General features: G+C 44.8%; 2 protein-coding genes across 2 annotated transcripts in view; one reads left to right on the top strand and one right to left on the bottom strand.

Moving 5' to 3' along the window:
* MFHAS1 (malignant fibrous histiocytoma amplified sequence 1) overlaps positions 1 to 8,444 on the bottom strand; it is a 37,946-nt gene extending 29,502 nt beyond the window's left edge. The window contains exons 1-2 of the mRNA XM_041427802.1: positions 8,408 to 8,444; positions 1,479 to 4,565 (exon numbers count right to left, since the gene is read on the bottom strand). Coding sequence (XP_041283736.1) covers positions 1,479 to 4,565; positions 8,408 to 8,444 — 3,124 coding nt within the window. The remainder of the gene's footprint in view (positions 1 to 1,478; positions 4,566 to 8,407) is intronic.
* Positions 8,445 to 10,611: 2,167 nt separating this feature from the next.
* The window catches only part of TNKS (tankyrase), a 128,493-nt gene continuing 113,117 nt past the window's right edge, over positions 10,612 to 25,987 (top strand). Inside the window, exons 1-2 of the mRNA XM_041395832.1 lie at positions 10,612 to 10,961; positions 17,820 to 18,044. Coding sequence (XP_041251766.1) covers positions 10,922 to 10,961; positions 17,820 to 18,044 — 265 coding nt within the window. The 5' untranslated portion in view covers positions 10,612 to 10,921. The remainder of the gene's footprint in view (positions 10,962 to 17,819; positions 18,045 to 25,987) is intronic.

The raw sequence follows: 25,987 nt of genomic DNA, 5'->3' as shown, positions 1-25,987 counted from the left end.
TCTGTGGCAGGTTTAGTTTTTTCAGTTTTCAGTTTTTTGTTTGGAAAGCAGATCACATTGCCCTATGCACCATGTCAGCAGCAAGATATCACTCAGCATGTCTCACAGCATGGATTCACCCCCCAGTCCAATGGCTCTTACATAAGTGAGCAGCTGGAGGGAGATACAGATGATGGAGCCAGGATTCAGGCTGAGGAGCAAACTGCACCTCCTTATTATAAATATCCAGAGAAAAACAAACAAAAAACAAAAACAAGAAACAAAACCCCAAAACAACCCCCAAAAACCCACACCTCATTCATCACACATTTACTTATGAACAAATTCAGCACCACTGCTTGCTCTAAGTCAAATCATGCTACAGCTCCCTGCACAATTTCAGCTACCTCTTAATAATGTTCCAACACACCTCCAACATGGTTGCTACAATGCAGATTTCTGGAGCATTGCTCACAGTCCAGAGTGCGTTTTGATTTCATGCAGATTTACACATCAAAGCACCTTTCCCATGGCACCCTGCAAGCTGCAGAGCAAACCCAAGCAGAGCAGGGAGGACACTAGTTAGGAGGCAGTACCTGCACACACAAAGTAAAACAGATGCTGCTGGAAAACATCACCGATACAAATCACAACTTTAGAGGTGACAGCTTTAAAAAGTACAATCAGCAGTCACGTTCCAGAGGAGAGAGGTTATGCTTTTTTCGTTTGAGGAAGGGAGAGAGAGGAAGGAAAATAAAATGCGTTTGAGAACAGCTCCAAAAGGCACAGTTTGGGAATCACTTCTAGGTGACACTTAAACAAAGAAGATGGAGAATCCTTCTCTCTTCAGTGAGGAATGCTTCCTGCTAGAGACAGGGCTCAAAGAATGCTCAGAGAAAGCTCTTTTTACACAGGGCTACGGAGACCAGCACACCCATTGTCTACCAGGAGGAGCTTTCCTGCATTCAGAAAGACTGCAGCACAGGCCAGGTTTTGGGGGTGGAGAGTTGAAGGGGGGAATGGGGGATACCTGCAATGTTTTGGCATCTCTATTCGTGTTTAAAAATAGCTTCAAGGAAGTGGGAGCTGCAGGGTAAAAGGAACTAGGGGGAAAAGAACCCCAACACCACAGTCCCATTCAAAGGAATCAAAACAAGGAGGACAGGTCAGAGACTTCTCAACAATGGCACGACCAACCCTCAGGGCCAAAACCCAAAAAGCAGAGAGAAAAGGCACAGACAAAGGGGGATGTAACACCCCCCTCCTCTCAGAATACGGTTATTTTAAGTCTGTCTCCTTGGAGCTACCCTAATATTTTCTCTCATGACTCAAACCACCAGGGAAAGGAGTTAGAGCAGAGAAGAAAAGAAAAAATAAAAGAAAAAAAAAAAATGACAAAAAAGAAAAAACCAACAGAGCTAGGGCTGACCTCATAAGACACCTTTCTAGAAGGGGCAAAGCTCCAAAAGAGATGAAAGGCAAGCTGGGCTGTGCCTTACCTGGAAAAGTGTGTGGGTTGGGTGACCCTCTTTTAAGGCACTTTGAACAGAGGACATGCACAGTGTAGTACAGGCCCGGCCATTCCTGGAGCAGAACATTCAGTTCTTCCACTAAAGGCGTAATAGCTTGCCAAGCTGTCCAGATATTTGGTAGGGACGCATGACTAGCGATAGACAGAGTGTCTGGCTGCAGAGCTCCCCTGGCAGGCCGGTAACTCACCACCACAGGCACCTTTCCCCGGTAGGCATAAATCTGGTATTTGCCATCTGAGCGCTGAACCACGTGGCTGTTAATCTGGACACTGTAGCGTGCAAACAAGCCGGGTGGGAAAATGAATGGAAAGCTATATTCAATCTGCAGCTGCTCGACCACAAAGGACTGTCCGCTCAGATTGGTGCCGTTGATCCATGCCTCGGCATGGGGCACCTCGTTTTTCACGTAGCAGGGAAACTTGTACCAAGCAGCCGCCCCATTTAAGGGCTTGCATTTGGGTTTGTTGACACAGTAACATAGCCCCATCTTCTCCAGCAGCTCCAGAATGAGCTGCAGATCCTCCCGACTCTGGACGTGGGGCTTAAGAAGGAGACGGATAACATGGGCAGGAAGGAGGCCATGCAGCAAGAAGCCCTCCACGTAATGATGGAGCTGAGTGGTCCTCAGTTCGTCAATCTGCTTGTCGCTGAGCAGCTTCTGGAGCAGCACGGTGGCATCCCGCTGGCAAAAGACATTGAGGATGTCTATGAGCCGCGGCAGGTTGTGGAACACATACTCCCGCAAGGTGAGATGCTCCTCAAAGTAGAGCAGCTTTCCACTCTCGTGCAGGTAGGACAGGGCACTCTGCAGCCGATCCTCCGTCAGGCCTGCCTGCAAGCCCAGCCGGGCAGAGTCCCACCAGCTAAGCCACAACTGCTGAGCTTGAGGCTGGAAGTGCAGCTCCTCCAGCACTTGCCAAGACTTGGGCAACACCCGGTGCAGGTTTGGGAAGATATCCCGGTGCTCGGCCACCGAGAGGAGCTTGTCCCGCAGGCGACGCACCTGGCAACGGTCCTGGCAGCTGAAAGGCAGCACTGGAGATAGGATCTGTGGGCGGTGGTTGAGAAGATACTGAAACTGGGCTTTCTTTCGCCGCAAGTTCTTGTCTGAGACCCCGTAAAAGGCAGCATGCGGGCTGGAGCAGCGCAGGTCAAAGTCCTGTCCCAGAGCCTCATCCACCTGCCGGACTAAGCTCTGGAGTCCCTCAGCATCCCTCTTCTCCTGCTGAGCGATCTGGTGATGGATGTCCAGGCACTTCTCTTCCAACTCCCGCTCCGCACAGAGGTCAGCGTGGGTTCCCACCATGCACACTACGGCATGGGGCACCTTGGAACTGAGCCAGTGTAAGAAATAGCCCACAGAGGGGTAGAAGTGCTGAGGGACGTAGGCACTCAAATTCACCACCAGCACGTACAAGGCTCCAGGGGAAAGGAAGAAAGACTGGATCACATCATAGCTTGGGTCCCCTGCCAGCTCATACACAATGAATGTCAGGCCCCTCTCTGCATCTGCTGTCCAGTCCATCACCTCGATGCCCTTACTGCCACCTGATAGTCCTAGTCCCAGTGGTACTCGGGGCACATTGGGTGGCAGTGATGGTGCAGGGGATGTTGTGTTCCCTTTTGTTCGGTGAGAGGGCACACGAGAAGGGATGTCCTGCCGCTCAACAGGGAGATGTTCCACCTGCTGCGTGACAGGTACCCGAGTTGAGGAATTGTCTTGAGGCTCTGGAAAGGGGCAACACCCAACTGCCACCCTCCCAACGTCCTGCTGTTGCCCAGGAAACCCTCTGTGCTGGGTGTTCCCTGCCTCCAGGCTTCCCATGTCCTCTCTCTGCTCATTTTCCTCCATGAGGCACCGCCTCAGCAGGGTCTTTCCCGCATCCTTTAGGCCCATGAGGACTAGTTTGAGGCGGGGTTTGAGGGCAGGCTGGGAGTGGGCCAGCTCCTGCTGGTAAGCTGCGATGTATGGGATGCCTTTCATGCACACTTCATAGGGGGGCTGGATGAGGGGGTTGTCTTTGATCTTCCACAGGGTGACACGGGAAAGCTGCCCGAAGCCCTCAGGCAGGATGGCGATCTGGTTGCCTTGCAGGACCAGCTCCTCTAGGCTGTGGAGGAGCACAATGGAGTCAGGCAGGTAGCGGATGCGGTTGTTGTCCAGCCAGAGAGTGCGGAGCTGGTGGAGCTCACAGAGGTCAGGGGGCAGCACGGTGAGCTGGTTGCGGCTCAGGTAGAGCTCCTCCAGACTGGGCAACGCCAAGATGGCAGAGGGGAACTCCCCCAGCAGGTTGGATGAGAGGTTCAGCATCTTGAGCCGCTGCAGTCTGCCGAAGCCAGCGGGCAGCGCTTCCAGCCGGTTGCCATCCAGCATGAGGCTCTCGAGGGCACTCAGCTGGCAGAGACCCTCGGGAAGGGACGCCAGCCCGGTGCCGCTGAGCCAGAGGATCTTGAGGCGGCGGAGGGCAGCGATGCCCTCGGGGAGGGCCCCGAGGTGCCGGTTGCCGGAACAGTCGAGCTCCTCCAGGGCGGCCAGCTCCAGCAGCGGGGCAGGGAAGGAGGACAGCAGGTTGTGGTCGACGTCGAGGGTGCGGAGGTGCCGCAGACGGCCCAGGCCCTCGGGCAGGCGGCGCAGGCGGTTGAAGCTGAGGTCGAGCTCCTCGAGGCAGCCCAGCTCGGCGAGGCGGGGGGGCAGCCCCGGGCCCTCGGCGCCCAGTTCGTTGTGGCTGAGGCTGAGCTTGCGCAGGCCCCGCAGCCCCGCCAGCGCCCCTCCGTCCCCCAGGCCCCGGAGCCGGTTGTGGCTGAGGTCGAGCTCGGCCAGGCGGCCCAGGTGGCGCAGGGCGGCGGCGGGCAGGCGGCCCAGCCGGTTGCGCCGCAGGCTGAGCACCCGCAGCCCGCTCAGGGCGGCACCCACCTCCTCGGGCAGCTCCTCCAGCCCCCGCCCGCTCAGGTTCAGTGCCGCCAGCTCCCCCAGCGCCGCCGCCGCCAGGGATGGGAGGCGAGGAGCGGCGGCACCGGGGGGCGGCGGCGGCCCCCCCGGTACCGCCGCCGCCGCTGCCACCGCCCCGCCGGGGGCGGGACGCGGTCACGGCCCGGCCCCGGCAGCGCCGCGCCGCCCCCGCGCCGGGGAGAGCCGGCCTTGCTTCTGGGGGGACATCAGCCCTTTCTCTCCGGGAAGGAAGGGTTCGCCTGCTGGCCTGAGACTCCCGGCCTGCGGCTCCTACCCCCGGCAAAGCCCGAGAGAGCGGCCCTTCGGGTGCCCCGGTGGGGTGAGTCCGCCTGGCCCCGGAGGCGGTGGGGCAGCAGCGGTGCCGGTGCCGGCGCTTCGCCGGGACCCCGGTGTGTGACAGCCGCCGCCCCGGGTCTCGCCCTGCTGCTGGGCTCGCTGAGAGCTTTGCGAGCCGCCCGACTCACCACGGAGTTACGGCAAAAGCTGTTGTGTTGCCCCGTGCCATTTTTTCTCGAGGCAAGGGCTGATTTTTCATCCAGCCCTGCAAGAAACCGAGGTTAACCTTTCTTCCCATTCAGTAAATGCTGTTCTGTGTTGAGTGCGAAAGCCTGCAACCCTCTGGTTAGTCGGAGCAACTCTGCCACCTTCCTGCCGCGCTTTGTTTCCTGTGCTGCATCCATCTGGCCAGACCCTAAACACTGCCTTCTTCAGGTTCCTCAGTCAAGCTTTGCTCCAGGGGGTCGGAGAAATAGGCGTGGAAATTTCCACCTCTGCTATCGAGGGGAAAGAGAGCCTCTTTACAGCGGAGCTGCGAATCAGGGTGTCGGGGGCTGCGGGCGCTCAGTTTTCCCGAGATGTTTGACCTTACCCTTACAAATGTCAGCGATGCACCGTGGCCAAAGGTTCCGATTTTAAAACGTCATTGGCTTTGTTCAGCACTGGACACTCCAGCGTGCCTTGGGGGCTTTGATGCTTCCTTTCACCGTGGAAGCAACCTTTCACCTTGTAACAGCTACCATTAAAGCGTGCTATCAGCTGTTACTTCAGACCCATGAAAAGAAGGAAAAAAAAAAAAGGATTTGCAATGAAAAGTAGTCCACAGGGCAACCAGGTTCACAGCCTTTATTGTCTTCCATATTGTGGAAAGCCCTCACAAGAATGACACCTTTCTTTTTGGGTGGCCCTGTGCATCTAACCGTGCCTGGAGAGGAGGAGAGAGCCGAATCAACTGTGTGCAGCCATAGTCACTGCACCAAATTGTTAAATTTACAAATTACTAAAACTGCAAGATTGCAAAGGCTCAGATTCAATTTCTGTGTTTCCTATCATTAGCAGACAAGCAGGGATAAAAGAATTTTTCAGACCCTCTGTGTTCTAGCAAACCTTCACCAGGTTTCTGCTAAATGCCTGAGAATGACATCATTCTCTGTAGGGAAAATCTTCCTGTGTTGGCTGGTAAAGCCAGACAAAGGACACAAAGGACAGGGAGGAAAGTCCATGCTGAGAGAAAGTGTGGCTGTATGAAGGTAAAACTCGTCTCCAAGTAGAATTCAGGAGCTGCCCAAAGCCAGCAGAGGCAGTCCTGAGGGCTGCCTCTAGGCTCTAGGGCCACTGCCTGACTTCTGCTGGAGAACAGGTATGCAGGGATACTCATGATCCATGAGACTCTGCTGAGAGGTCCTAAACCTGGGGATAAAATTCTTCCAGATCCTGGCCCTGGGAAACAGAAATACTTAATGGCCTCCTGCTAAATTGTGCCCATCTCGAAGTAGTTTCCAAGCTTGTACTCATTTATTTTCAGAGCATCCCTGCAGTGGGTCAATACATCTTTTATTTGGGCTAACCTAGTTTTTGTGTCTTTGCTTTTCTGAAGGTCACGTGGGATTTAGCCCTTCTCTGTGCTCCAAAGGGAGCATTCTCCTTCCTCATTTCTAAAGTGGCACATTCAATTCCTACTGGGGAAAGAGTCCTTCTCTTCTCTTCTCCCACCCTCTTGCCCAACAGCTCTTGTTGAAATGAAACCAGGTTGATGGTTTAATTTCCAGCCCTCCACATGCAAGACCACCCAACCTGTTGCTATCAAAATTACATTTTTAAATCAAGACGGTGTTTCTAGAAACAAAAAAATCTCTTCAGGAAAAACCGACCCTGGCTTCAAATTTGCAGCAAATTTTCTTATTTCCAATGCCTTGTGCAGGTAAAGACAGCAAAAGCAGCATCATTATTGAGGGCCACCCACCCCATGATTCCTGTGGGCACTGCAGATCCTCTCTGAGGCCAGGGCAGGCATCCAGTTGCTATATGTAGCAGCAAGTGAACTCAAAAGGCTGCCACTGCATTATCCTCTTGTTTCTCATGGGAAAACTGGAGGAGCTCCTCCACTGGGGATGCTCCAAGCAGCTGCTTGGCTCAGCCAGCTGAAAAACACCAGGGAGAGAAATGCTTGTCACCATCTGCCTGCTATTAGAGGTCATAGCCTGTATTAAACATATATTTCTGGCAGCATGCAAGGACAGACAGGGTAAGTTTTTTTCACTAAAAAGGGAAAGTTTTGACTGTCAACCTTCCTGTCAAAATATGCAAAGCAGCAGGAGCTGAATTCCTCCCCATTGAGAGGGAGAAGTCATGCAGCACTATTCAAACTTTGATAAGCTCCTGTAGGTGATGAATGAAGCTAAGGCAGAAGAAACATGAACAGCATGCTGACACAAAGACATCACCAGAGCTACTTCAAGGTTCTCCTGAGAGGAAAGCTCTGGTGCTTTCCTGTGAACCTTACACTTTATCCCATTATGCCTGCACGAGTGTGCAAATCTGTGATGGTGTCACCAGGGATGGTTTCTCTTGGCTTTTTCAACACATTCACCACAGTCAAAGCTGCCAGTAGTGAATGACATAGGTAGTTTCTGGGGGAAAGGAAGATTTTATTTCTCAGAAAATGTGGCTTTTGGTACAGATCTAGATGATCCCTTATCTTTCCATCTTCTTAGGCAGAGGAGACATATTTTTCCAAACATGACTTCCTCATTTCCTCTCAATTTACTCATCAGCTTACTAGAGGTCCATTGAACATGATCATCAGCATGCTGGATGCTGGTTTTGGAGTAATTTCCTAGTTTTTGGAGGTTAAAAATATTCAGAAACCACACCAAACCCCTCTCTTGCTGCTCAGGATCAGCTGGGACTTACAGGCAGGTGGCTGTAAAATTGCCAGGAAATCTATAAAGCATTTTATAAAAAAAAAAAAAATAAAAAAAAAATCCCATTTCAGTGGGTTCCATTATATGTCAGAATTGCATTTGCAGTTATTAATTTTAAATAGTAGTCCTGCAAAATCCTATTGATGGAATTTAATTATTCAGATGAAATCTGAAGTGCTTCCACTTTACTGCGCCCTGCACCTGCATCATTAATAAGATTTCTATGTAAAGCACCTTCTTCCTGGGTCAGGCAAAAAGCACTGAGTAATCAACAGTATTTTAGGCCCTTGCAGGACAAGAGGTGCAAATGTAACCAGCTGCTTGTGACAGGAGATGAACTTAAATCAGCCCAACAGACGCACATAGCTGCTGTGGTAAGCGGATGCAGGCTGTGCTGTGGGCCAGTGCAGAGCTCACAGGCTCTGGCAGCAGCAGCGAGTGAGGCTGGCAGGCCTTTGGGAGCCTGCATGCCCTCTGCACCACCAGAGATACACAGCCCACTTGTTAAAAACCCCAGGGTCCTGCTTTGGCACCAATTCAAGAAGTCCTGTTTCCAAAGGCTCACTTGCTGGCTGGGGAACAAGCAATGGACTGCTTTAAAAGATCCTCCACATGTTCCTCCTCAACCTTAAGTAGAAATCCTGTGAGGATAACATTTTGCTCAGAACTGCATTCTCCACACTATTTTGCCCACCATTTCTGCAGGAGTGCTATGAATCTACTCCAAGGCTTAACAAGCCACATACAAATGGTGATGGCAGCACTTGAAGGGATCCTGGACATGCTTTGGGTGGGGGAAAGAGAAGGGCTGGGATGAACAGCACTGCTGTTTGCCTCAACCCTCTGTAGGGGAGCAGTGGGGCTGTACTTGTGGGGCAGGAAGACTAATTCTTTCAGGAAGTGGAATAAGTGTTTGCATACCAATACATTTCATAAAAGTGATGTCTTGGCTTATGGGAAATATAGACAGAGCAAAGGAATATGAGGGTTTTTTGCCACTGATGCCACAAAAGCAATTGGAGGGTGACATATAAACTGTGGGAAGCCAGTGGTGAGCTGAACAAGTGCATACTGATGCTCTGGCCTCTTAAATGTCTTGGTTCTGACAAAGGGGGATGTTGCAATTAGTTTGCAAAGTCCTTTTGGAATTTTGAAATGAAAGGCAGCAGCTGTCCATATTCAGGACACGTGCCAGGGAGGACTTGCTGAGCTCTCTCAGCTCTCTCAGTGCCTGGTCAAGGCCTATGCCTTCTAAGTCATGGCACAAACAAGAAGTGAGCTGGGCACATTCAAATGGATCTTCATTTACTTCTCCACTAGTCGTGGGGACTGATTTAGTGCCTCCCTTCTCATTACCATGAGAAAGGTACTTAGTAGCACTAAACCAGATCCCAATTTCTTCTGAATTCCTATTTTCTGATTTTCTGTGATCCCAGCACTAGACCTGTCAGTGCTTCTTCAGCACATCCCATGGTGCTATGCAAACACTTCCTAAAGCCCTTTTGCTACCATCAGCTAAGGCAGATGTATTTGCTAGGATGAGGCTGGCTTCCCTTGGCCATATTCCCTCCTTTTAACAGGAATTGCTCATCACTCTTCACATTCTCTGACCTGTGGCTGCTTCCCCACCAGGTGTACTGAGAGTTTTCCAGAGATTGTTGCTCTTGATATTATTCTTGTCAATGGAATCTCCCTTTTCTCACAGATTATAGTTAAGGTAAGTGATCTCTCAGTGATAGCCATTGGAGCTTTCTGACTTAAACCGTAATTGGTGTTTATATCATCCCTAGATATCAGAAAGCCAGGAGAACTGTGATCTCAGCTTTCTTCTGCTTTCCAAATCCAAACGAAAATTCTTATTTAAATGCTTCTGCTTATGTTGTTCAGATCTGCTCATTCTTACAGAGGGCATGTTTTGGTCCCTGATATCCCTAGATTTCTCTTCCCTATCTTTTAGCACTCATTACCCTGGGTAACCTTTTGCCTGGCTGCCCCAGCTTCCCAGCTTCCTGTTCCACCTCTCCATGCTCTGTTGTTTCTGAGCAGAGGGAGTGTTCCCCACTTGGCCTCTCTCCACCATTTGCTCCATGTGGCTTTTTAGTGACTGCCTTGCTCTGGCCAATGGGCTCTGTGCCAGCGCTGCTTTCCTCCCTGGAATGAGTGAAGAAGTGGCCTTTCAGCTTAGCTAATCAACTTTTAAAGAACTGCCAGGCTTCACTTAGGTTTCTCCATCAGCTTTCTCTCCTGGTCTCACTCCATCATTTCCTGGCTTTAGGAAAGGAGCTGTACTCGAACGAAGTAGTGTTCAAAGCCAGGCTGGATAAAGCCTTGAATGGCCTGGTCTAGAGGGAGGTGTTCCCTGCCTGTGGCAGGGGATATCAGGACTAGATGATCTTTAAGGTCCATTCCAAGCCCATAACATTCTACGATTCTGTGATTCTATGGAGCCACGCTGGCGGCTGGATCGCCTGCAGGGGAAGGGAGGTGAGCGCCAGGCCAAGCGCTGGCTACCCATGGGGGCCGGGCAGCCCACCCACCTCTGGCGTGGCCAGTAAAGGAATGTGATTTGTTTGCCACTGATGCCACAAAAGCACCTGGATGGTGAAACAAACTGTGGAAAGCCGGCGCTGAGCTGAAAAAGTCCACACCGATGCCTCTTAAGTACCTCGCAAAGCTTGGATCTGACAATGGGGCGTTGCAATTAGCTTGCAAAGTCCTTCTGGAGTTGGGACACGAACGGCGGCTGTGAAGAAGCAGCTGCCCAGATTCTGGAGTCGCAGCCGGACCGTGCCGTGGGGGCGGAAGAACGCGGCCTCGCCCCTACAGCGGGCTCCGCAGGGGAACACCGCGCCCTCCCTCCTCTCCGAGGTCACGCCTGAGGAGGCGCCGTCCCGCCCCATCCCCGGCACCGGCAGCCGCGGAGGGGACGCGGTTCCCTGGCAGTGCCGGCCCCGCCCGGGCTCGGCCAGGCGCCCCCCGACGCGGACCGGCCCCCGGCCGCGGAGTGCGCGGAGGGTTCGGGCGCCGCCGCGCCGGCCCCGCCGCCGGGCTCGGGCAGCAGCTCCAGCGGCTCTTCCTCGTCGTCGTCGTCCTCGTCCGCGTCGTCGTCGGCGGCGTCGAGCCCGGCGGCGGAGAGTCCCGAAGCGGCGGGCCCGGGCGCGGCGAGCGGGGCGTTCCGCGAGCTGCTGGAGGCCTGCAGGAATGGGGACGTGACGCGCGTGAAGCGCCTGGTGGACACGGGCAACGTGAACGCCAAGGACATGGCGGGGCGCAAGTCCACGCCGCTCCACTTCGCCGCCGGTGGGTACCGGGGCCTCCCGTGCCCGGCCGGGGCAGTGACAGCGAGCGGGACAAGCAGGGTTCCCCTGGAATAGCTTCGGGCAGGGGGCCTCCAGCGCCCCGGTGATTCGGGAGTGGGCAAGGCTAAACTGGAAGAGTGTGAGCACACTCTGTTCCCCGGCGGCGTTTCGTACAGGGTGTTGGGAGGTGGCTGTTAAATCCCCTTCCTCTGGGTGAGACGAGTGGGAGAGGAGATGCTGGGAGCGTAAAGAGACTAAGATCTAAAAGTATGGACAGTGATCTCTATGTTTGATATCCATGGGCTGCTGCAAACTTGTGGACTTAGGAAGCAAGAAACTGAAAGTCAGGACAGAGTTGACTTGAAGTAAGGGTTTCACCTGTGTTGTGACAGCTCAGGGACTTCTGTGATGCACATGCACTTCATGGGAATCAGTTTTGGTGCCCTGTACTTTGTAACTTCTTTCATTTCGGTATGGTTGCTGGTTGATGTCTGCATCTCTTGTGGTCTGAGTAGGCTGGGGAAAGGAATCAAGTGGAACAGTGAACTGTAGAAGTTACACATGCACCCCAGAAAGAATGCACCTCTTTGTGCAGACAAGAAATGTCATTGTGATCAGAACTAGTGTTATAAAAGCAATTTAGCAGTAAGGTCTAACAGTATAGACTAACTGGAAGTAAATATTACCTTTTGGCAAACAGAACTGTAACAGATTACTGCAGTTCCCAAAAAGAATATTTCTTACAAGGCATATTCTTTACTGGGGGCACAAGGCACACAAAATTAATGACAAAACTAAAATTAAGAAAGTCTTTTAAATCATTACTCCTAACTCAGGGCTTGTGCAGTTGCTAGGTCTGTGGTCAGTCTGAGAGCTCTCTGAGGTGTGCCACAGTGTTACAGAACTGGACCTTACCTAGTGAAGCATACAGATCTAGTTTGAGCTTTGTGGTACACTGGTACAATTAAGATAATTAACAAGTCTGTATCAAGTGATCAGTGTTTAAATGCTGGTGTGTGGCTCTAAATCACTGTTGAAATCAGTAGCAAAATGAACATTTTATGGCACAATATTGCCTGGCACTCTGAATAGTGCTGTACAATTTATCAGTTAGGCAACACACCCTGAGATTGTATGGGTTTGTTTTCATTTTCAGAGTACGAGGAGCATTTGACAATGCCCCTAAGGGAACTTTTGGTCCTGAGCTGTTTCCTTTTCTTTCTTCTCTGATCCCTGAGCTCTACGGCTGAAATGGGGCTTAAGCAAGCGGAGTTTAAAACACAGCAAACTTCTGGGGTATGGAGATGGACTTAATTTTGAACCCTGAACATAATGATGGCACCAACTGCATGTGTGTTTATGAAGTTCTTAATGTTTTGGAAGGCTTGAGTCTGCTCTGCTAATTTTGGATTCAGACTTAAAGTTAGATTTGCTGCTTCCCCTAAAATTCTGAGATCTCAGGTTGTAACTTCAGTGCCTGTACAAACTGTAGTGCTGAAGCTGCAGCGGGGAATGTCTGCTCTGATTAGAGAAGAAATGGACAAAACTTACATGAGGGGGTAAAGTTTTGGAAGTTGATAATGTTATTAAGATGTTACTATAATAGCAGTGGAAGGTAATTCATTGTAGCATGAGGAAAATAGCAGATTAAGTTCTTGTACCTAACAAATTCCCATTTTCTAGATTTAAATACTTTCCTTAAATACAATACCTATTTCATCTCAAATTGCTGCATATCTGGTGCCAGTGGATTAGACATGTAAGAGCATTAGGCAGATTTCTTATTACAAAGATCTTGACATCCTGTGTTTTGGAAAGTCTTGTAAGCAAGCATGTTGTTTGAATGCAGCTGATCTTAAGCAGTGCATACCTGCCAGTGATGCAGTGTGTTGATTTGATCTCCTTTGTGGGCCAAAGGTAATATAAAACTTGTTTGCTTATGAGCATATAGCAGTCTGCTGTGTATGGGAAGCTGTGTTGTGGATAATAGCCCATGTTTATGAGCCATAGCTAGGTGTGAATTGTATGGCCTTCAGTAGGGGCATGGGTGGGTGAGAGTGCAGGATGTCATGTTTTAAACTGCTTTTTTCAAACTTCTTGAAGCTAAACTCTTAGATGGATAGAGTTTCACTTCAGATGTGATTTGTGCAAGAGAAATTCTTCTTCTAATTTCTTCTTCATTTCCCGTTTTTGGGACTGAATTTTTTTTTTCCTTCCCCCTCCCACCGGGTACTTGACTTCTCAGCTGTTTTTTCAGATGTTTATCTTGGCAGCAATGCCAAGCAGTTAAGTTCTTTCACTGTAATAGGGAAGGATAACTTCCCCAGTTATAGTTCCTTGTAAAAATTACTAAGTTTGGGTTTCCTTAAGCTTTGTAAGGTTTCTGATTTGAAAATCACCTTTATGTCCTTTCTTGTGGCAGGACTATAAAAAGAGGGACTTCAGAGAGCACTCAGAATGCTTGGCATAGATGTAAGCTGGCGGTAAGACAAGAGCTGAAATGTGTTACCAGTTGTTTTAAAATCTGGGGATAGGTCTGAATCTGTTTCTAAGAGTTGGAGTCACCTGCCCATTATTCACTTCCAGATAATTTGTGCATGGCCACATCAAATTGGAGCAACACTTTTATCCACATTTTCTCTGTTTGGGATACCTGAAATGCCAATTCAACTAAATAAAGGGGAAGTGGTTCTTCAGCTCTGCGTTGAAGTGTCAAGTAGTGTGCTGAATAAATCTGACCTGCTTTGGTTAGCTATTAATAGAGAAATTAATACTAAGGTGATATCACAGTTATAGAGGCCTTTCTTGCAAGCGGGAAGAGGTTGAGCAAAGCATAATTTTCCTTTCATCCTCCTTGCTTGGAAAGAGGAAAACTCAGTACTGTCTCAACTGCTGTTTATGGATTGCAGGATATTTGTGTCTGGTACCAGTGCAGGCTTTGGATGTTGTCCAGCAGCACCCAAAAAGCAGGTTTTAAAGACTTGAAAGTGATTAAGTAACATTAAAACATGTATAAAAAAAAAAGAAATTAAGTGGAGGTATTAATGTATGCATAGCTTTTACATTCAGTTTATTTCAATAAAAACTAGCTTGCTAAAAAAAATTTAAAAAACACCGGTGCTAAGCATGGACAGAGGTATGTTTGACTTAACTTTTTATCTATACTGGTTGCCAAAAGTAACCTCTACCTAGGGAAGAGTCATAAACTCTACCCTCTTCATATGATACTTCTCTGAGTACTCTACTTGCAGTTTGTAGCTTAGCAATTGTCTGAACAAAACCCAGTTTTTGAATGTTATTAGAGGGTCATCCTGTCCTAAGGAGTGCATTAAATAATTGAGCTGTTAACTTGCGCTAGAAGTAACTTGTTTTCTCTTGTACTTTTGCACCTTCTTTACTGGAATATTCTGTATTCTGCTTAGTGATTTTCTTCTTCAAACTGGGTTGAGTGAGACAAACTTTTTCACTCGTCTTTCTACTGCATTTCTTTGATCTAAACATGTTACCTCTTTTCCTTAGAGAAAGAACTGTCATTGTTTATTTCACCAAAATAAGAACATATTTACTGTACTGTATGCCCCTCAGTAGCTGAAAATACTTGTAATGACAGTGTTTTCTATTCTTGTAAACTGGCCTGACAATTCTGTGTTTGATGGTGTTGTTGACACATAGTTGATAAAATACCACTTTTGTCAGCATAACCAAATGCTTTGGTTTTTCTCTATGTATGTGAGAGGTAGATTTTTTTTTTCCTGTTGGGAATGATATTGACTTTTTTTTTAATAATTGGGTGATTTTAGTCTGTGATGAGGTGTCACGTTGTCGGTGCAGTTTGTTTGGGATGGTGTGCCTTTACTTCTCAGCCTAAGCTATATGCTGTGCATCATTCTGTGGTTTGCGAGTTGAAGTGCCTGTGTTGGTCCATTGTGTTCGAAGCAGGCTGACAGTGATGCATTCATGGCTCTGTGTGTGTCATCCTCCATGCAGAGCACTCACATGCCAAAGCTCATTTTCTGTGACTTTTCTGCCATTAATCTACCTGGATGGGGAGGACTCCTGTGAGTGTTTGTCTGAAATCTGAGCTTTTTCCTAGAGCCAGCTTGGGAACAGGCTTGCTTTGTCCCTTCTGAAACAACATTGAGCCCTACAAAAGGATATGTATGTATTTCCTGCTGACACCTTGGTTCATATGTTTTTAGACCTAGTCCTTGCTGGTAAATCATTAATAATAGCGACTCTGTCAGAAGTGACTAGGTGGATGGACGTGGTAGAAATAAGCTGAGTCCTACTCACTTTCTTCATATAGCCACAGTCATAAGCTTGTCCAGTTCCACACCCATTTAAGGGGAAGTTAAACTTTTTTTTTAATCAGGAAGTTAGCTCCTGATTAGTTGCACATTCTTGTGCAACACGTTCTTTTAGCTTTACAGGTGTTCTCTTTCTAGTGTTTTACCCAGGGATATAGAAACTACTACTACTAATTGCTGACCTTTTCAAAACAGTTTTATGCTATATATGGCATAATATTGGCTTTATGCCCACTTCTGTACCAAGAAGAGGTAGAAGCTTCCCAGAGGGCCTTCTGGAAGTTATGGAACTGGGATCACAGAGTGGAGTGTTCTTGGTCTCATAGAAGCTCAGGCTTGGAGAAACCTGATTTACGGTGACTTGTTGAAGCATCAGTGATAGAGCTTGTTTTCTTTCTGCTTATGTGTGTAGTAATTGCAAAAAGCTGTTGGGGGAAGGCAGTTTTTTTCTAAGCATGCCTTTGATATCACTAGTAATAACTGTTGGAAGTCTAATCACTTTGTGAAGGCTAGCATAAATAGCTATGCTCTAGAATATTTCTGGAGTATACAGCTTTAGTCCTGAAAGCAAAGGGGTCTCACTTGGGAAGCAGCCAGTGGTCAGAGTTTGAGAGCTGATCAAGCTGGTTTGTCAGCTAGCAAGCTGTTAATCCTAAAAATACAAGCTACTTTGACATATATAAGCAAGATAAGCAACTGCAGAGGCAGAGCTGATCTAAGTAGTGACTGCGTGTTCCTTGAGGGAGAGCCAGGAAATGGCAAGAGATAGTTGGTAACTTATGACACGCTTCCACTCTGTGCAGAGACACCTGAATCAACCACTCCACCTGTGCTGTGATGTAGAGCAAATTAGATTACATTGCTCTGGAAAGCTTTGCTTGAGACATCATTCTGAAACTACTCTGACTCAACTTGTTGCAGGTGTCGCCTATGTCCTTGTCATAGGACAGATGTCTGACCTCACACAGGTGTTTGAAAAGCCAAGTCACTGTTTAATTCTGCCTTGTGCGACTTAAAATGGGGTTAATAATTTTCAGCTGGATTCATATGGATACAATGAATAATGCAAATTAATTAGTCCATTAGGAAACATCCTGGCAGTCTTATAGCCTCAGAGCCCACGAAATGCACACATTTTCATGTTAAAAAAAAAAAAAAGATGAAACAATAAATTACTGGCCTTGACTTTGAAATGTTTTCCTTTATGCTTTTGGCCGCATTTGTGGTATATGAACTCTGTTAGTGTCACAAGTGTATTACTTAGTAGAAAGTTTCAACTTGCTTTCTTTGTGGCTAGTAACATGTTCTCGTGTATTATCTTCTAATACCTTGTGCAGTGTGTCTCCTTCCCATTTAAAACTTTTTGGAAGGAATTTACAAGAGGATATAAATGCAAAATCTTAGACCTTCAGTAATACTGAACCACATGCACTTTTTCCCATCTTGAAGGATTTTTAGTTTACTTAGTTAAATCACTCAGTTTAATTGTTTTCTGTAGTGAAGTGGGAGAAATGCTTGGGAAAGTCTTAGGGAAGAAGCCTGATCCTGGTGTGTGCTGTGGTAAAGCAGTGACACACAGTGACTTAGCTTGGATTTCTTTCTCCCTTTGCTTATAGCATAAAACTGTTTTGAAAAGGTTGTGTCTCTAAGAGTGCTCCTCTACCTAAAGGGCTTCTATTCCCATGTAAACTGTGTTTAGTCCTCTAACAAGTGGGATTGCATTTAACAAGAGCATCTTTCCAGCTTTGCTTAAGATCCTGGTGATACCTACAGGTGTGCTTAACCTGTGATTATACACTTCTGTAAAATTTAACTCCTTTTGGAGTCTTGTTCTTAAATCAAGGAGGTGAAAGGAGGAGGAAAAACACCTAATGAGAATCTTAAGTCTTCTATGTCATAAGTTAAACTGTGCACATAGCAGCTTTGCAGAGGTTGGAATTGGCATTTGGAGGAGTTCTTGCTATTTTGGGATAAAGTGTCATTAATTGGGTGGTGGGTGAAACAGTTCAGCTGCACTTAAACTGATCAAACTGACTAGTTGATGTATTGTACTTGCCAGGGAAAGCATTCTTCCACCTCTTCAGGGAAGTCAGTTTTTTACCAAACTTTCTGAAAATTTGGCAAAGAATTATGTGTCTTTTGTGAATATTAGTAATTAGGTTGTCTGTTAACTATTACTGTATGAAAGCTTTTGGCTAAGTGAAGGGAGGTTTAAAGTGGAAACCCTAGTGGGTGTATGTAACAGAGGGTACAGCTGGTGCTCCTGTTACTTTTCTTGCATCCCTCTCATCATTCAGCATGCTCAGCCTTTGTAGAATGTCTTAATGACAGAGTGGCAGGTTCTGATACCATACAGGTCCCTTCTGTCATGACTGTAAGTGATTTGGCCCACTGTTGTTTGAGCAGGTGAACAGAGTTTGACTTTATGGTGGAATGAACCAAGAAGTAGATGAGGGACATGAATAATGTACACTGAGCTGAGAGTGAGCAGTTTTAGGTACTAAGTCATGTTGTTTTGCCAGACAAATGAAGAGAAATATGTTCTGTTGCAGGTTTTGGAAGGAAGGATGTTGTAGAGCACTTGCTGCAGACAGGAGCCAACGTTCATGCTCGTGATGACGGAGGGCTGATACCCCTGCACAACGCCTGCTCCTTTGGCCACGCAGAAGTGGTCAGTCTGCTGCTGTGTCAGGGGGCAGACCCCAATGCTAGGGACAACTGGAACTACACTCCTTTGCATGAGGCTGCTATCAAGGGGAAAATAGATGTGTGTATTGGTAAGTGTTGAAATTTTACCTGATTATGTTTTGTGAAGCTGTAATTGTTTATGTGCTGAACTTGGGATGAAAGCTATTGCTTGTTTTAAAAGTGAACTACTTTCAATCTAGCAGGTAGATATAGTGATAGTAACTTAACTTTTTCTTGGTTTGTAATACAAAGTTTGCAGAACTTAGATCAGAAAAACTATCCTGGAGAGACTGGATGAAGTCTCCTTGTTTGTTAAATTGCAGTATTTAAAATCTGGAATATGGAGGTTTGTCTTTCCTGGTTGCTGTCAGGAAAACCAGCTTTACTAGATAAAGTCTTTGTTTCTTTGGATGCTCTATATGTTGTAGTAGTGGTTAGGAAGATGGTTAACCTTTCATTCCATGCATATGGAGAAACAACTCAGTCCTTTGGAGCTTTCCAGTTCAATTTACAGGACACCATTATTCAGTGGTGATCTATCTTCAGTATGTGTTTTTTAGCCTGGAGCCAAAGCAATTTCAAATAAAATGGAACTCTTCAACTGTTTAAAATTTGTTGAGAAATACAAAGAGCTTTTCAGTCAGGATGTCTTTAACTTCTGTGGTTTTTTTCTGTACTTAGTAGTACTTTGTTTCTAAATGGGAACTTCTATTTTTATTTTTTTTACACTCAGAGCAGTTTCTTGAGCTTACACTCTTCTAACATCTACTAACCTGAATAAAATTATCTGCTCACCATTTCTTTTTAATCAAAAGTGTAAAGGAAAGCTTTTAGGCACTTCAGTTAAGATTATGAACTATACATTCTGTGTTGTAACCCAGATGACAAGACACAATTATCAGACTTTCAGATAATTGTAAGTGCAATAAAACAGATGTCTTTTTTTCTGAAAGTTTTATTACATAGAATTCCTTCTAGAAAGCTACAAAACTTACAGAATGAAATCTTGCATTAGCTTTATTGCAATATTTAAGTCGTTACTTAAAAATAAACACCAGAAATTGAGTGAAAAAAAATTGGAGGAAACACACGAATATAATTTTTCAGTCTGTTTCTTCTTTTTACAAGCAATGTGATTTAATCTCTGTATGCAAGGTAAAACATGGAAAATATTCTGTAGAAATTGAATATAGTTGATTATGCAGCAGTATGTGGGAAGAGATCCATTGATATAGTAGGTTCCATTAACAGTCGACTATGACAATGTTGAATAGAAAAGTAAGTTTAATTCCAGTCAGTAACTGGAGTCTAGTATGGGACTTAAAGGAAGTAATTACTTTGGTCTGTTCTGTGCTTGAGTCAGCCTGATTTTGGGAACTGCTGACTGAAAATTCAGATTAAGTGGAAGAAAGTTTGACAGTAAGAGGCTGAATAGAAAATTGATCTTTTGCTTCGGAAAATATTTGTCTTTTTCTGTTTTCGAAACCTTGTATTAGAGAAGGAAAGGGTGCAGCAGCACATTCTGTCTTTATGGATTGGTTGTGACAGAGGTTTTGGGATTTGGCAGGGCAAGGCAGCATGGGTAGTGTTGCTTTGTGTGGTTTGTCTAAAGACTTTGATACTCTGGAGGAGTTGGGGCAGGTCAGATGAAGAGGCAGATTCTGCGATACATCTGTTTTGATGTACAGTGCTGGTAGAGATTTAAGATATTTAGATTTAATTTCTGTCATCAATGAACTGATGGTACCTTTAAAGCTCAGTCTTAATTCAGCAAGAAGTTGTGGACTTGGTGAAAGGAAGTACAGGCTTAAATTTATGGCTTGTGTTACGCCGAATTTCATTCTGTATTCTGTGCACACCTTAGATCTGTGACTAAACGTTGATGCTAAACTTAGGGTGTGATCCATGTATATGTAAATGTTCAGCATGTAGAACTTACTGATCAAATCCCAAGGCTCTTCTGCTGTCTGGAGCAGTTTTAGAGTTCCTTGGAAGCAGTGAGCAGGCTTGTACCACTACACACAGTTCTTCTCCAGTCTGCCTGCAAGTAGCTGTGGAGGAATTTTGGGGCATTTTTTATAATTTATTTTAAACAAACAAGCATGATCTGTTCTGCTCAGTTTAGTTACAGTTTTCCATGTATGTTGTACTTCAGTCAGAGATTTCATTTGTCAGGGTGAGAGTTCTTACTAAAGGCTGTGGCGCCAGTCACCAGATAATTATGTGCTGTAGTATGATGCTACTTTGGGATTTACTTGATTCTGTAAAACTTATAGGACATGAGTCTAGACAAAGAAGTGTATTCTTTCATGTGTGTAGTGATTTTGCAATTTATATCTAGTGGACAAGCATGTTTTGCTGTCTTCAGCAAAATTACTGTTTCTTTCCAGCAGTTTTATATAAAACTTACATTTTAAGGTCTTCAGCTTTAATTTCAAAGTCTTTTGAAGGAGGATGTTTTACACAGGAATGTTTTACACCGGGATAGTGCAACAATGTTTTTAGGGTATGAATTCAGACTATGAATATTTAATAGCTTTCTGGAATACATTGTGCAGTGCTGCTGTTTACACCTTAAGTGTATGCTGTTGCAACTGATATGATGGAAGAAACTGTTCTGTTTAAAAAAAAATTAAAATTCAAAGAACAAATCCTTGGAGCACTGCTTTTTAAACAAGCAAGGGATACTTTTTAAAAAGCATTGTTTGAAGAACAGGAAATCCTGACATAACCTGGAATATTTTTTTTCCTGAATTTGGATGTCTATTTGAAAAGTGATGGACTGTGTAGAAATTAGTCCTCTAACCTCATTTTTGGCTACCTACTCTTGGCATCTTCTTCTGAATGATAAAATGAGTGAGAATTTTCCACTTTACCTTATCTCCTTTGCTTCTTCTTTGCTACCCCAGCCCGCATATTTTCTGTATCACATCTAGTATAGAACACTTTGTTTGGTCACTTTAGATGTCAAAAAGGGAAAAAGCAATAACTGAACAGTGTGGAGATGCAGCACATTCATGAATAATGATTTTTCAGAGAAAAATCTGAGACATTGAAGCCTAGTAGGAAGACCAGCAAAAGATGTGTAGTGACTCCAGCAGTAGAATACTCTTGTGTCTAGCGCAGATGTTGGAATGGAGTGTCTATATTTGTGCTAAAGGTACTGTGGGTGCTCAGCTCCTGTGCTGGGTTTAGAGTAATAGGTACAAACCCTGCCACTGGGGGAAGCTTGTGTAGAAATAGGAAGTGTACGCGAACTGATGAAGACTCACCAGACTGTGCACCCAGGAAACTGTAAGACAGCAAATAGCTCATGTGAGTTCTTTTTCTTCTGTTTTACTGATTGCAGCTGTAGGACAGTGTAGGGAGGCGTGCTGAGTATGGCAGCAGTATTGACTCTCCTAGGTGGCCGTCGCTTTTGTGTTCTGCTTCTGGAAGGGAAGGTCTTGGTAAGCAGTACTCAGCTGGTTCACTGACCATCTCTTGCTATGTATTCAGTCTGCAGATCTGTTTAGTTGCCAAGTAATTACACTTGAAAACACTGTTTGCTTTATGTAATCGGTTTTTGGACTAAATTTATTGAAGCATTGGAAACAATCAATAGCATTCTCCAGTATTTATGACTTCTAGGATTGCTTTATCTGTCAGGAAGATGCATTTTCAGTGTCTGTGAATTGCTTCTAGAGCTAATGAGAAGTGGTTTTGTATCTCAGTGTTGTATTTTGTCCTGGAATAGTGGATGAGTGGTGAACTCTGCAATGTGCATTTGGAGGAATGCTGTGATGTCAGGGTAGTGACTGTTCTGCATGTTGGGCTGTGGAGAAAGAATTATTTGTTTCTTCAGTCTGACTGCAGCATAGCATGAAGATCCGCATATCTCATTTTTTTTTCCAGAAATGAAGCTCATGATCTCAGACTGTAAAAGCCTTGAATATATCCTTCTTTCCCATGGCAATCAGTAATTTAGGAACTTGATAAAGAGGCTGCATTTGAACTGTGTTGCATAGCAATTTATGTATAAAATTCCTGAAAGCTCTAATTCACTTCTTAAAAGCTGTCATACTTTTGGCTTTGAAGGTGTTCTGTGGCAAGAGAATTCTACAGTTTAAAAGTCTTGCTGAAAGAAAACAACCCTTCTTTTTTTGAAAAGGAGGTGATTCTTGATTTCTTGATGACTTCTGTTGCAAGCTGTTCAGGACTTTAGCGAGAATTAGTAAGCGGTCATTTCTGTTTGCAGTTTGTATGTCCTTCGTGATTTTATAAATACCTGTCTTTTTTTCCATTCTATCAAATGTCTCTTTTCCAAGCTGAAAAACGTAGTCTTCTCTTAAGTCATCCTGTTGAGTATTCTGGTTTTTCTGCCTCTTGCCTTCCTCCACACCCAGCCATTTTTTTTAGGGGTGAGCGATTGGTATGGGGGATATGGACATTAAAAATGGGGGAAGTATATTTATAGGGTAACCTAATTTTCTTTCTGGTTTGGTTTTCTGGTTGCTGAGCACTGCATGGGAGTAGTTCAAGGTAGTTCCTGTGTGCTGTCAGCTCCTTTAAAACTATTTGTGTAGCGCAGTTGGTTTTTTTTTTTTTGGTTAAAAAAAACCTAGGATAAAAATAACCTTACAGAAGCTGTGCTTATGCAGTTTGTCCAGGTTTGCTTTGCCCTCCAGTGTGTTTGTTTCTGCAGAAGCTGTAGCTGTTCTTGCAGAGATTTTTTTTTTTCCTGTGTGGATCTCCAATTAAGTGTTGATATCTATAGGACTGCTAGGCTAAATATTATCTCAAGTGTCATTGACCTGCTTAGTTTTTAAGGGCATCCTTCAAAATATGCAAACACAAGCATATCTGTGGTGATGCCATGATGTATGGATCTGAACATGCAAGGTACTGAAGTAATTTTAGGGAAATAAAAAATTCTGTCTACTGAAAAGCTCCCTTCGTCACTGTACAAAGCTGTAGAAGTTTTAAAAAATTACTTTTAGTCCATGCAGTGTTAAAAGGATCCACCCAGAATTACTTAATGTGACTTGAGACTAGTGTTTTTACTGGCTTCCTCAGCTAGTTATAAAATCTACTGCAAAGATCCTGTGGCATGATGAATTTACTGTTCCAGTGCTATGAAGTGACCTCTAATGGTAGTGTCAAGGTGCATCTATCTCTTTTTGACCAGAGAATTTCTGTGTAATTTGTTTTTTTTTCTTTACCCTTTTTGCACTTGAAAGATACAGCAAGCAAGCAAGCTAAAACTTTTTTAAGCTAACAGCTTTTCTCATGTATAGGTCGTGCCCTTAATATAGGGATCACTATTATTTAAATGCCTCTTTGTAAGCATGTCAAAACATTCCTCACCCTGCTGTGCTTCCTCACAACTGAGGAAGGAGAAGAATTCATTAGTTATTACCTTCTGCTAGTATACATGTTTTGACTGAAAGATGTGGAGGGAGTATTATATGACCCCTTTCTGCAGGACAGATAAACCTTCTGCTAGGATTTAAAAAAACATTTATGAAAGGTATTCTATGGGTAGAAGCAGCACACAGCAAACCTTACAGGAGTTGTAGAAGTGGCAAAATCACTGAACTACTAAAAATCATTGAACTACAAAAATCTTTGAACTACTCATTTGTTTGGTCACCTTGCAAAGAAGGCATGTACAGGAAATAGTGAAATTATTGCAGCTTATGGTAGTAATTTTGTCCTATGAGATTTTAGAATGCTTAGAGTGTTTCCAAGTAGAGGAAGTGTATTACTGTAAAAGTTAAAGAAGTGTCTAATTTTACTACCTGAAAAAGAGTAATAAAAGAAAAATCATAATAAACGCTGTCAAGGAGCAAAATTGTATAGTAGCCAGTTCTTTTTGGAGGTGGGGTAACAGAGAGAAGATTTGGTATCTTAACTGAAAATTAATTAAACTGACTTAGATTTATCCGCTGGATAGACAGAAGCCTGTAAGAAGACTAGTAGCTTCTTAACAAGAATTAGAGGGGATATTGGTAATTGAGGTCCCTTGGGATCTGGTTATGCATGCTGTTCGTGGGAGAGATGTACTGAATTCCTGAAGACTCCCTTGGAGAGCTGGTGTTCTAGAAGAAAGCTTCGGTGCAGAGAGGCATCCTGGATATCTGATGTTCAGATGCTTGTAAAATAATTGAAAAATGCTCTCAAGTAAGTACTTTAAAATGTAAAATGTTTTAACTGTTGCTGTTTATATCAGAAGATTCTTAATACTGTTACTGTTCCTACTCTGATTTTTGAGCTACTGGCGTACTACTGTTACTGACCGTTCTTAGTGTGTTGTGGGGAGACAGTGACTTGTATTTGAACTTTAAGTTGCAGAAAAGTTTAAAGAGTTTTAGACTGTTCTTGTGTACCAGAATTGTGAGTTTTGTCCATTAGGAGGACATTAATTAATCCGTACAGTGTGGAGCTTTCCTCTTTGTTAGCTGCAGTTAATATTGATATGAGAGGAAAGATACTTTGTATTTGATATGCTTAATCACAAGCAGTCCTTGTTAACACCATCTATCTCTTATATGTCCCAGTGTGCAAAATAAAAATCCTAGCTATTCTTAATAGTACTTATTATTCAGATACTGATCAAAGCCAAATCAGTTGTTGTGGAAGCAGGCTCATCAGACTACAAGGGTTAGGAATTATTTTGGTCTGTTTCTGCTGTGTAAGTTACAGCATTTGTTTGGAACCCTGCTTCTTTGAGTAGCAAAGTTATTTTAAATTGGTGCATACCTAGTGACTCAAACACCTAATGTGCTTCTCATACTGTTTCTTCATGGGGCCTTTCTTAAAGGAGCCTTACATGATAGCAGACAGAGGATGGAAATTTCATGTTTTAGCTTGAGTGGAAGAATACTTCTGTTGTCTCAAGTACTTGTTACTGGTTTTAAATAGTTTCATGTCCTCTAACTGCTTGTTTAAGCTATGTTAGCTTCTAAATGTCAATATTCATCACAGAAATGAAAGCCTCGAGGGCTGAGTCTCACATGTTTTGCATCTACAGTGTAACTCAGTAGTCTGTAGTTTGGACTTGCCCTATTGAAAGAGACCTGAGACTAAGGCTGCCTTCTCTGTGAGCTGTTGGGGGTGGAGGAATCCACCACTGAAATAATACACTGGTAATTGGGAGGCATTGTAATACTGTTGTCATAGTAACAATGGGCTGGAGCGTGAGACAACAGGGCTTTTGTCAAAAGTGACAACAGAAAATGGTTTGGGGCATTCTGCCATGGCATATACAACTGCAGTGCTCCCTGGTGGACTTGGGCAGAAAGACATGAGGGAAATTGATTAATTCCTGTATGAGAAGGATGTCTGTTCAGTGTGTGACATCTGTGTGCAGATGGGTCTGTTATGGAGTGTTGTCTCCAGGAGTTACTGTATGCTGGTACTGTCCATGTGTAGCTGTGATAGACACTTCTGGAAGAAATCTCTCTGAGCAGTGTCAGTCACACATATGTACCCAACAAAGGAAGGACTTCGAGTGCAAGGAACCTTAAAATAAGTGGCCAAGCCACTTGGAAGTGCCAAGCCACAACATTTTTTTACGAAGACCAAACATTGAGCTGGATTAATCCTCATGTTAAATCTTCTTCAGGACCAAAATCAACAGTGAACTTTGTAGTAGAGAGGATGATGCTTTGTACAAATCAGATGCCTTGTCTGGGATTTAATGCAGTGCATAATTTGAAAGCTGTCTTTCTTTCTGTTAGGTTTAAATTGTATTGACAGTTAATATGTTAGGACCTGTCTAGATTTTAGACTTTTTCCCAGTCTTATTTCTTTTTCAAAATTCAGGTGTCAAGAAAACATTTTTCCTTGTTTGCTTGCTTGGCACAGAAGCATCTGTGGAGGACAAAGAAAAGAGTAATTTATTTTATGAGGTTTCTTTACAAGTACTCGTAAAATCAGAATCTGATTTCTTGCAGAGAAGGAGGTGGTGCAATAATATGCAAACACTACTGGCAAATTTGCTATAGGGTCTTTCTGGGAAGTTAAGGTCTTCAAAAGTAGTGATGCAAAT

The sequence above is a fragment of the Onychostruthus taczanowskii genome, unplaced genomic scaffold (assembly GCF_017590055.1).
Source record: "Onychostruthus taczanowskii isolate IOZ18803 unplaced genomic scaffold, ASM1759005v1 scaffold12, whole genome shotgun sequence".
NCBI lineage: Eukaryota > Metazoa > Chordata > Aves > Passeriformes > Passeridae > Onychostruthus > Onychostruthus taczanowskii.
This window is presented reverse-complemented; position numbering and strand designations above follow the sequence as displayed.